This window comes from Monodon monoceros, unplaced genomic scaffold (assembly GCF_005190385.1).
Source record: "Monodon monoceros isolate NGI ecotype Baffin Bay Population unplaced genomic scaffold, NGI_Narwhal_1 Super_Scaffold_6, whole genome shotgun sequence".
NCBI classification, from domain to species: Eukaryota; Metazoa; Chordata; class Mammalia; order Artiodactyla; family Monodontidae; genus Monodon; species Monodon monoceros.
This window is the reverse complement of record NW_021703783.1, coordinates 22,143,715-22,156,185: the sequence shown is the minus strand read 5'-3', so window position 1 is coordinate 22,156,185 and position 12,471 is coordinate 22,143,715. Positions and strand designations below refer to the sequence as shown.

At 41.5% G+C, this 12,471-nt stretch overlaps 2 protein-coding genes across 9 annotated transcripts in view; one reads left to right on the top strand and one right to left on the bottom strand.

Moving 5' to 3' along the window:
* PPFIBP1 (PPFIA binding protein 1) overlaps nt 1–12,471 on the bottom strand; it is a 177,522-nt gene that overhangs the window by 93,083 nt on the left and 71,968 nt on the right. The window lies entirely within an intron of this gene.
* Nucleotides 6,623–12,467, top strand: CUNH12orf71 (chromosome unknown C12orf71 homolog). The gene is given in 4 exon segments (XM_029205365.1): nt 6,623–6,629; nt 7,351–7,467; nt 8,364–9,034; nt 9,421–12,467. Coding segments are annotated over 4 exon segments (1,101 nt in total). The 3' UTR covers nt 9,727–12,467.

The window sequence follows — 12,471 nt, the reverse complement described above, 5'->3', positions numbered from 1 at the left end:
CAGATACCACCCAGAATGACACGGACCAGCCTTGCCCTTCTGGAGGCTCCAACCAGTGAGGGGAGACATTCAGATAACCATAACGCAAGTATAGTTATTAAACGCACACATGATTTTAATACACGATCAGAGTTGGCAACGGGTCTATATTTTAAATTTTAAAATAAAATAAAAACATTTTTCCCAGAGGGGCAATGCCAGTAAAAGAGGAGGATGTTGCAGATTCTTCAGTGATGCAATGAAAATAAACCAACTGCCATGCATCCCACATATATAATCTCCAATCATTACAAAAGCTCTGCAAAGAAGACATTATTATCGCTGCTTTATGGATTAAGCAAATTCAGGTTGAAAATGACTTTGCTGCTGCTAGAAGTGGCCTGGAACTTGATAGAGCACTCAAATGGAAAGCATGCAGTTGTTTATTAAAAAAAAAAAAACTGAAAAATACAGGACATATTTTAACAGAGAGATAGGAAAGGATTATAGGTTCTCTGTATTTGGTGTTGCACGAGGCACTATCAATCTTGGCCTGAAGTAGGTATGAGCCTTGACATTAAGAAATAAAACAAGAAAAGTTATATGCTTTTGTTTGGCAATTGTACAAACGATTTGCACTGAGTTCTCATTCAATGAAAAAAGAAACTGATTCCATCGTGTAATAGCCTGGCCACAGGACCGTGGGGAATTCAATCAAGCCCCGAATGAGGTTAATACCTGCAATGCCTACTGCAAAGGGATGTTGTAAAGACTAAATGAGACAATCTATACACAGGCTATTATACTGTCTGCGATTTTTCAAATTACTTCAACATGAACAAGTTAGCAAAGGTGATAAATATTATTTATTTATTTATTTTTCAGTACTAGGGCCTCTCACTGCTGTGGCCTCTCCCGTTGCGGAGCACAGGCTCCGGACACGCAGGCTCACGGGCCCAGCCGCTCCGCGGCATGTGGGATCTTCCCGGACCGGGGCACGAACCCGTGTCCCCTGCATCGGCAGGCGGACTCTCAACCACTGCGCCACCAGGGAAGCCTGGTGATAATTATTTTTAACCTGTACTCTGGGGCAGTCAGCACTTGAATGACTAATCAAAAGCTCATATAAACAGAAAATCCAGTCAACTATGTTTCTCACAGCATAATGGCTGCCGTACATGATTTTTCATTGATCAAATGATGTTCACAATGGGCTCTAAGTATTGTACAAATATTCCCTCTCTTGCATAAACTGAATATAAGACTCTATCCAACCCAGTTGTCTAAACCTTTCAAAATGGTACCCTCAGCTAAAGATTCCCACTAGTCCTATTTCTAGACACTTTGGAGGAAATTTTATCACCTGATCCTGACATGAAAGTTAGCTAAATCCTGATAGATTAGCTAGAGGATTGTTCCATCTGCCTCTAACAAAACTTTTCTTTCACAGTGCTATCCAAATGCACAAGAGGACAGACCACGGGACCTTCCAGAGCAGCTGTGTCCAACAGAACTTTTACAGTGATGGAAAAGTTTTGTCTGCCCTGTGCAATAAGGTAGCCACTAGTTACAGGTAGTCACTTAGCACTTGAAATGTGGTTAGAATGACTGAAGAACCATTTTTTAAAATTTAATTTTAATTGTTGCATGTGGCTAGTGGCTACCCTGCTGGGCAGCACAATTCTGGAGCTTACAAAACAACACTATAATGTTTTTATGCTTGCTTGCCATTATATGCTGTGTGTGTGGCAGAATTCAACCTGTGAGTTTCTTTCATACTGGGTGATGAAGTTGGGGGAAAGGAAACGTATAGTTCTCATCTACTGTTCCTTGTTGACTAACCATATTCACCAGTGATGTAGAAACAAATCAGCTGAGGCTGGTTCCCAGCAGCAGCAACCTAGCTCCAGAGGGCCTCTGGACTCTGGAGGCAGATCTGGGTAATATGAACTGCACAAGTTAAGACTGGGATGAAAACACACAACTCAGAGGACTGTCATGAAAATTAAATGACCGAACATGTGAAAGCACCATTTAACTTTGCTCACACCAAAACACTATTTCCACCACCATCCTCCTTTAATTAAGTACATGAGCTTTGATAAGGCTTTGTCTGTTTGGGAATGAACATATAGAGCATAGGAAATTATACCTGTCCTTTCCCTAATCCCCAAGATAAACACTGCAAATATTTCAGCTAAGAAATTGGTTTGGAAAAAGGATGTCTTTGTCAACAATAATTGTTGCAAAGCAAAATAAACCATGGATACTTCCTCTTTTCCAAAGAGCATCACCTGTAGTCCATTTACCATGTTTTTTTTCCCCTAAATTTCTTTCACTTTGGCAAAATTCACATAACACAAAATTTACCATCTTAACAGTTTTTAAGTGTGCAGTTCAGTGGTATTAAGTAAATTTATATTTATATTGGTTTTTGTCTCCAAAGGTAAAACAATATATTAATATGTAAAATCATATTATAGCAGCACAAGATAAATAAACATCAAATTCAGGATCGTAATCATGGGAGAAGCGGGAAAAAAGGGGATCAGGGAAGGGATATAAAGGGACTTAAGTTTTATCTAAAATGTTTTATTTCTTTTCAAAAAAATAATGGATCAAATATGGCAAAATTTAAGACTTGACCAAACTGAGTTATAAGTATATAGGTGTGTGTTACATCATTTACTATATTTTTATGTATTCTTTTTAAATTTTTTTATTTTGACCTAATTTTAGACTTACAGAGAAGTCACAAACACATTATCCATATATTTTCACCCCACTCCCCCTAATGTTAATATCTTATGCAATCATACTACAATAATCAGACCAGAAAATTAACTTTGTACAATACCATTAACTAAAATAAAGAACATAGTGAAGTCTCCCTAGGTTTTCCACTAATGTCCTTTTCCTATTCTTATAATCCTATCTAGAATCCCACAGTGCATTTAGTTGTTATTTCTCTTTAGTCTTCTTCAGTTTGTGACAGTTATTGTCTCATTATTAGGCTGTGATTATACATTTTGGGCAAGACCACCATAAAAATGACATTGTGTCCTCAGTGTACCATATGACAGGGTTCATGACATCTTTTTATATTGTTAAAATATTTCATAATTTCAAAAAATGAAAAACAAGTAGCTATATTAGTCTGGGTTTGCCAGAGAAACAGAACCAAGAGTACACATATGAATGTGTGTATATACATACACACACACACACACACACACACACACACATATAGAAAAATGAATGAGAAAAGAGGCTTATTGTAAGGAATCGGCTCATGCAATTACAGAGGCTGAAAAGTCCCAAGATCTAGCCTCTGCAAGCTGGCGACCCAGGAGAGCCAATAGTGTAGCTCCAGTCCAAGTCCAATGGCCTGAGAACCTGAGAACTGATGATGTAAATTCCAGTCTGAGTCCAAAGGCAGGAGAAAACTAACGTCCCAGTTCAAAGACAGTCAGGGAAGATAGAGCAAATTCTCCCTTACTCAGCTTTTTGTTCTATTCAGGTATCAAAGGATTGGAGGAGGCCCTCCCACACCAGGGAGGGCAATCTGCCTTAGTCAGTCCACCAATTCAAATGTTAATTTCATCTAGAAGCATCCTCACAGACACCAGAATAATGTTGAACCAAATATCTGGGTACCCTGTGGCCTAGTCAAGTTAACACGCAAAATTAACCATAACAGTAGCTTAATTTCGAAGTTAGAAACTTCCCACTCTATTTATTTAGGCTCCAAATCCCAGCAAGTCAAATGGATTTGAGGAAGTGTTCCAATTTTCAAAACTTCCATTACTACTGGCTTCAGTTCTAAAACGTTGTAAATTCACAACATACTATCATTTTTGAAAACTCAAGAGCTTTATTATAGATGATTTTGCTTCAAGAGAAGAGGTAATGATGAGCCAGCTATACTATTTAGATAATATACTTGTGATTCAAGAAAAGCTAGCCCACCAAGTCAAAATAAGGCCCTAGGAAAGAAATTAACACAAGGGGTATTGTTAACGAGGACCTCAAATCCCCTGATCTGTTATTAGATGTACAAGCTAAGTTATGCGCTCCTCAGCATGGCATCCTAAAGATGGCGTGTGTCGTTGCTATTTCAATGTTGCTTTAGGAAAAAAGTATCTGAACAAATTATGTAATATATATCAATTAACGGTGATATCCCTTTTCTGGGGCAGGAGGAAAGGTGAGTTTCAGGGACTTTCACTACTTGAGTTGTATTTAAAATGAAATATATATGTATACATATGTACATACACATATAAACACACACACACACACACACACACACACACACACAGAGCAAATATACAGAGAAACGGCAGTATGGTACAAATAAATAAAATTTGAAGTTTTCTCTGAGGCTTCCCCTGTGTGAAGCTCTTTTACCTTCAGGATCACTCTAAACGTTAGAAGTTTAGGCTGAGAAATAGTTCCTTCCTACTTAAATATTTATGTTTAGTCCCATTTCCATGGGTAACGGTATGGCATACAGCTTCCCTCTGACCTTCACTACAGCTGCATGGGAAGAAAGCTACTCATGAATCCTGTTCTAGGCTCCCACTGCTCTATGAGGAGGTCACAGAGTTTTCATGAAAAGCCAGAGCACAGGGATCCAGATCTCCTTATGCCAAAGAGGAAGGTGAATATTTACTTTAAATCTCATTTTAGCCTGCCCCAGATGTGGCCATTGTTTTGGGCCGGTTCTACCGACCACTTACTTAGAACACACTGTTCCACTCAAAGGAGTTTCTTTAAAGGAACCAGAATACAAATTTGATTTTGGCCTAAGTCAACTCTCCCAAGAATCTTTCAGGGAGGAGGTGGGCGGGGAATATAACTGCTCATGCCTTGGTTCCTTTGTCTGTAAAACAGAGCAACTAACGATACGTAACAGATTGGGGTGCTGTGAAGATTAAACAATAAGCACATATAAAGTGCTTAAAATAGGACCTGGCATGTAGTAAGTGGCCAATAAATGCTAGGGAGCATAGCATGTTGCTCCTGACCTACACCCGCTGGGATTAATCTAGAACCCCAATCACTCATGGGATTTGTGGCAGTCTGTGGCCACTTGCCAGGTGGCCTCTGTTGGGTACACATGGTGTCTCCCCAACTCCAACTCTGCCTATTTCTTATATCAGGACATCATAACTCCTGAAACAGACTCACCTAAAACAATCTTATTTAACAGAACCTAGAAATTTAACTGGTACAACAGCAAAAAACCTGAGAGTCGTAGAAAACTTTAAATGTAATCTTGTTAAATGGAAACAAAGACAGAAAAATATTTGAAAAAGATCTTTACGCAACTGACAGATTCCAATGAGTTGAGGTTCTTTTAAGTTGCACCAGTGTTTCTTGGCTTTTTCCTTTTTTGGATGTGTGTGTTTGTGTGTGTGTTGAAATCCATGCTTCTTTTTGGATAAATATAAAAACCGTATGGTTTCTTTTAATACTGTTTGAAACTTGAAATTTTAAAAAAAGTGACCAAAAGCATATCTAAGCAATGTTAATTTAAGAACATGCTTTTCCAACATTGTAAATCAACTACACTCCAAGGAAAAAAACTTTTTTAAAAAAAAGAACATGCTTTTTCCAAGTACACACACACTTCATTCCTTGGAAACTCGAGTGGAAGCCCTACTCCCTTCCTGAGAATCACTGAATTGACGGAAAAACAGTACCCCATAGCCCCACAGTTTAGACCAGGCTGGCAGTGGCTGTAACTACATTTGCCAAGATGATTTTGCTCTTAGAAAAGGTTATTTTTTGTTTAGTCTCTGCAACTGACAGCCTTCAATCCTACACGACCCACATTTGTCCTCAGAATTTGCACATTTGGAAACAGACAATGAACGATTTACTTCCCCACCTACAAAGTACCCACTGAGACCTGACCGATCCCACATAATTCCACGATGCCATTGGGAAGGGAAGGGTAGACTGGGAGGTGGGAGGACTTGGTGAGCAGCAGAGGCGCCTAGAGGAAGATGGCAAGGAAAAGCAAAGCTCTAATTGTAGAAAAACCAAGGCAGCTCATGTTACTGAAGAGGCCATCAAAGGAGATAACACTGGGAACAAGGAAACAAGGACAACGAGGACAGAGATCCAGGTAACAGGTTTAAAACCGTGCAGACAATCTCAGGAATAAGGCAGAAGCCTAGCTGGGACACTCAAAGTAGAAAACAGAGGTCCTCAATGATGCATTCCTCCAAACTTGTCCACAACCGTCTTCACTTTTTTCCTTCTAATACCAGGAAATAACACACTCCCTTTATTACTACCAAGCCCCCTGTCCATGCCACGGATCCCACCCTTACTCTCTCCAAAAGCAGCAGCCAACCGTTTAGGTTTTGAAACTCTCCCCCTGTACTGACTATGCACCGTTTTTGTATTTGGGGCGTGGGTGCGGAAACTAACCTTGCCTCTGCCTCCCCCTCTCACTTTGTCATCCAGACACTGCTGAAGTATGGTCTAGGTTCACTGTTCCCACCTCGTCTCCTCCCATCCATTCCTCAACCCACTGCAAACCTACTGACACCGTTCTCATGAAAGCCAACTGATAACATTCATGCTGCCAAGTGCACTGGAAGTTCTGTTTGGTTTGCTTGTTTTAATCATGTCGAGTATCCAATATACTTTGAATTACCTGGAAGAATGCCTGACAAATGAAACTTCTATCCAAGTACAGGCTTGCAGGATAAAAACCAAGTTCCCTAACAGGGGTGGAAGACCTTCCACCATCTCACTGACCCTGTTTACCTCCTCATGTTTGATCTCCCCACACTCCTGGTTGTTTCTCACCTGGGGGATCCTTGCTCACGTGTCCCCTCTGCCTGAAAGGTCCTCTCCCCCAACCCCTCCCCACCCTCCACCTCACTAACTTCCACACCCCCCTAAATACTGAGATCAGAGGGAATCCTCTCTTGGAGACTTTTCAGACCCCCCCTCCCCCATCTCTGCCCGGCTGCGCAAGGCGCCTTCTTCCATTCTCCCATGACATTATTTTTAAGTTCTGTTGCTGCACTTACCATTCAGTCCTATAAGAGGCTGTTTATGTCCGTTTCCCCAAATAGGCTCTAAATTCCCACTAGACCAGAACTATCCTGGACACCCACATGACAAGAGGGAAGTAACCGCCACGGTATTTGTCCTTCTGCCCTCGAGAGGGATCCTCATCAGCCGGGATGATACGGATACAGGATATTTTGGGAGCAAGGCACTGGCTACTGCAGCTTCCTATCCCTTTTTTCTCTCTTCCCACATTTTTGACTATAACTTGGGTCCTTGTGTTGCCATGGTAACCAACAGTCCCAGAACACAGACTTCTGGCGGTTGGACTTTTAGCCACTGAGACTCAGGGTCTGAAGGATTTTTCACCTCCCCGGTTTATGGCTCAGGAGTTGGCAGCACCTCTTTCACGAGGGCAGCCACCAGAGCAGAGCATTACAGAGACTACAACATGTGCGTGCATGCGTGTGAGTATTCTTACCCTCTGCCCCAGTTACTTACTGGGGCATCATAGAAAAAGCTGCACTAAAAAGTGCCATCAGATGGTGGGAGGATGGGCATCTAAATGGCTATAATCTTTCTGGGAAGCAATTTGGTAACAACTATTAAGGATCCTTTAATATATTTGTGATCTTTGATCCATTAAACCCACATTTAAGAATATAAAGAGAGACAAAGATTAACAAGGGAGTTTACTGAAGATTTATCTATTAAGAATAATAACTACTAATGGTCATTAATAAGAAAGTGGTGAAAAGTGACAGAATAGCCATATATATGTTTATTGTAGGTTGTGCCATAAAATATAATAATCTCAGTTTCAACCAATGTGACTTTCATATCTACATATATATGTGATGTGACTGCACATATATATATATGTATATATACACACACACACACACACACACACACATATACGTATAAGTACATATAAAGAAAAAGAAGAGATTATAAGGGAGTCCACCAAAATGTTTTCATGATGATTATCATTATCTCTGGACAGGGGGAATCACAGGCATATTTATTTTGATCCTCATCCTTTTTTAAATTTTTCCAATTTTATACCATGATGATAATTTTCTTTTATGATACAAGTTCTTGCAGCTGTAGTAACATGATGTGAGGCATCCCGTGAAGATGCTTAGTACAGAGGGTCGTATAGAACAGGTTTTGAAAGGGAGAGGGCTGTCTCTTTCATTCTTCACTGCAGATTGCAAAACAGGATGAACTTCTATCAGAATGCGATAGCTCCAAATAGAAAAAGGAATGCATAACGTTATTGCATAAGTACCGTTATTTACCTTCTTCTTTTCCCCAATCCCACTTATTTTTTCTTTCTTTTGAAGATCCCTGGGATGAGGGAGACCTGAGATTTGCGCCTTTGAACTCCACGGCGCACTCATTCTCCAGCAGCTCCGAATCAAACCTGAGTCTCTCTGTGGGCTATTTCCCCTGTGAGGACAACTTTTCCTATGAGAACATCATCTCCTGTGAAGACACATTTTCTGAAGGTCCTTCAATCCACTTTGTACCTCCTATCCAAGGGACATGGCAGACTGAAAACATAGGGAGACTCCTGGGGAGATGAGACCAAATACAGGACGACCCAGAGCAGTTTTGCAAACTAAGAATCGCCCTGGCCTGGGATGTTGACATGGCCTCTAAGAATTCAGACTCGATGGCTAATTGGGACCTAAGTGGAGACAACCAGTGGATAGACAAGTAGCCCAAAGAGAAGACATAACTGACTCTCAGCAAACTGGACGGTCTTGTGCAAAAGCTTGAGAAATTTCTTGAGAACCAGTAAGATGACGAAGATGAGGACTGTGTGTTCCATGAATCTGTTCAGCAGGAAGACTCTCAGCTGTCTAGCAGCTCCCCTCCAGGTATGGCTCAGGTTAGTCATCAAGAACATGAGAGCTGTCAACACTTGGCCAAGTTCAACCCATCAGAAAATGAAGATGTCATCCAGTTTCCACAGATTCCTCCAAGGCTTCAGAAAGAGGAGCTTGCTGAAGTGAGCACAGAGGTGCCTCACAGGCAAGCAGGGGCCAGGCCTGGCGGAGGGGCCAGGCCTGGCGGAGGGGCCAGGTGGGAATGCACAGAGAATTACTACCTGCTGTAAAAGGGTCAGAGTGGAGCTGAAGGGAAAATACTGAGGAGCACCAAGGCAGAGAAGAGGGTAGGAAAGTAAAGAAAAAGCCAAGAATTATGACCAAAATAGGTGTGCGTGCATGTGTGTGTGTGTGTGTGTGTGTGTGTGTGTGTGTATTAATGAGTACTGAAACTGTGCATGTACCGTTGGGTCACTTTTGGTTAAAGGATTTGAGCTCCATAAATGGATAAATATTGATCCCACTGTTGTCTAGGTTACACAATATCTAAAACTCATTTTCTTGGCAGATACTAAGCCAGGTGACTGGCAGCCAAAGGACAAGTATTGCAGAGACCTCCTCAATCTCATCAGGTCCGCAAGAGAAGGAGGACACTCACTCCAGCACACAAGCCCTCTCCTGTCTGAACTTCGGGTGGATCTTCCGCTGGCTAAGGCACCAAGTCCTCCCTTCATTTTGGGGGAGAGAGCACCCCGAGAAGGCCACTGAGAGCCCCCGTCAGCTAGCACAAAAGAAACGACTCTCTCACAGAAGCAAGAGAATCCAGCCTCAAGAATCCCTCGAATTAGGCCACCCCATAACGCCAGATTTTTAAACTTTTTGATAGCCCCTATTCTACAATCCCCATGAGCTATTTTTTCCCCAATAAACAAAATACATATTCTTGTTATCCATGTCTTCCGCTCCCAGCTCAAGATGCTGGCTCAGGCTGAAAGTTTATATGTTGGCCCGAAGACGGAAATATATTCTCTGGGAAGTTTCAGTATTATCATCCTTCCTAACCTGAAGGCATTCTTTTTTCCTCCTCTCCCCACTTCTTTCTGTATTTCACCCTATTTCACTTTATATATTTTAACCTATTTTATCATTCATCCAAATCCCCACTTTCTGAAGGCAGCAGTACAACCCATCAAATTCCCAACATGGGAGGATGGCTTTGGTTGAACCTGCAGGACTCAAGCAAGTGGCAGAGGATACCAAGTCCCTCAGGAAGCTAAGTTCAGTTGGCAGTGTCAGGCGTTCAAGGCGGCGGATCTGATGTTCCCAGAAGACCTGACTGGTTCTAGTACACCTTGCCTTGGCTAGAATAAGTAGCCCACTTAGGAGGAATGCGAGGATTGGGAATGCCTAACTCTCCTTATTCATAAGATGGGGAAGGTAATAATACAGACTTCATAAGGCTGTTGTGAGAATTAATGAGATAATGTAAGCACTTGAATAATATCATTACTAATGTTATTGCTATGATTCATTCTCCTGAGGATATCCCCAGAAGCCCTGATCCAAGGAACATCCAAGAGTGAGAGTTTGAGTCAATTCTCATTGAAATATTTCCCACACAGAAGCAATATTTACAAAAAGTTATGGGTTTCAGCAGATCTTGACTCAACCAAGTTCCCTCCCAGTCCATTCCCCACTGTGCCCTCTGAAATTCCTTTACAATGGTCACTAAACTTTCCAATAAATGTCAACTTCTTTGAGGAAGGCTGTAATCACACTTTTAGCCCCTATTATTGTTATCACCTCACCTCCCGGGTACCACCACCATCCTCCTTATTCACCCTCAGGTTTACTCAAGGGCCCTCCTTCAGCTTTTGCTACCACCCTATAGGACCTTCAGAGTTCATATGATTCTTTGGTTTCAAATTCCTTCCTTTCCACAATTTTAATTTCTTTATCTCTTCCTTCCTCCCACAAAATTTAGCACATAGGAGCACAAGATAATTTTCTAGCTTACAAAAAACAAAGCAAAAACAAATTCAATCTTTGAGCTCCAGCTGCCTTATTATTTAAGAGATAAAGCCATGTAAACATATGACTATAAAGGGTTATGGCTGGTAATACAGTAGTTTGTACACGGTCCATACTGACTACTAAACAATAATCAATTCAACATGGGGAGGTTGATTTTACAAGGTTTCATATATGAGGTTGCTTGAGTCAGAAATGTGGTTAGTTTAAGGTGGAGGACTTTAGAAACTGGCATGGAGTTAAGGTGTGCGATCCTGGCTGGTTATACATGAGAGACACTGGGGAGGATATTGTCCCCGGAAAGACAGCACCATGGGAAGGAAGGAATCAAAGAGCAGGGCCTTCTTAGCAGTATATGCTCATGGTCACACCCTGAATCTCTGCACAGCCAGACTCCTCACTTTATCCACCTCTCTGAGAATATTTCCCATTCAACTAGCTCACGTGTATGCCCTCCGCCACCTTCAGCTACTCCTTGACTTCACCAAGACTTTGAGTCCCATTACCCTACCCGTTCCATGACTTTTATTCACCTCCTTCCAGAGGCAACCTTTGCCCCTCCTTCCCAAGCCGTGGCATATCCACCACATCTACTAGCATTCACAGTGCCTGCCCTTTTCTTCTCCCAGCTCTTCTTTTAATCTATACTCTCCAAATTCCCCAACAGAACAACTGTCTTGCTTCTCATAAGAGCCAATACACAAACATAGTAATTACCTTCTCCATTCCCTGGAGAATTCCCCCAATACCTTCTCAAGTCCACATTGCCTGGGGCACTCATCCTTAAAGACCCTGCTCTAGGGCCGCTATGAGGCCAAGACTGATTCTTCCAGTTGACATGGTCAACTTTACTTAAGCTGTCCCCCAGTCCCTACCCTCACACCATGACTTGTACTTTTCAACTCTCTTGATATGACTATTTTACCTACAGACTCCGACCTCTTGAGGGCAAGCACCAGGTCTCGGTTCCTTTTCACTGCAAGATCTTAACACAGTGTCTGGTACAGAGTGATCTCTCTGTCTCTATATAATCTTTTTAATGATTTGAATATGTCCTATTTCTCTTTTTTCCTACACAGTTTTCTTTGAAAATGAAAAACAACAGCTTAGAGTTGCTATTCCTTAAGTCAAAAGTCACTGGCCAGCAGGGTTAAGAGCAGGAAAGGAGAGTTAGGGGGGAGACAGGAAGAAGAGAAAATGGCAATCTGTGAAAAGTCAAGTGAGGTGGCTTGACCTTGATTGAGAAACCTAAGACCAGAGGAATTTAGCAACTAATTTGAAAATTTAATTCAACAAATATACGTGGAGCCTTACTGTTGCTTTAACCAGACACCATGATACGCCTAAAAGAAAGATGACATCTCCTACCGTCATGGCGCTGGTAACCAGTCTTGTTGCTTTGCTCAATTCTTTCTCTAGTAATTAAGTCAACCTCTAAGAAAAACTCACCCAAAAACTCCCTTTAAGACTGCCCACACTGAATAAGAAGCCCTGTTCATTTGTAAGATTTCTGACATATTTGTGTTTATTTTTCAGTGTTGTATAAACCTGCTTGACAAGTATGAACCCACCTCTACGATTCAAGCAA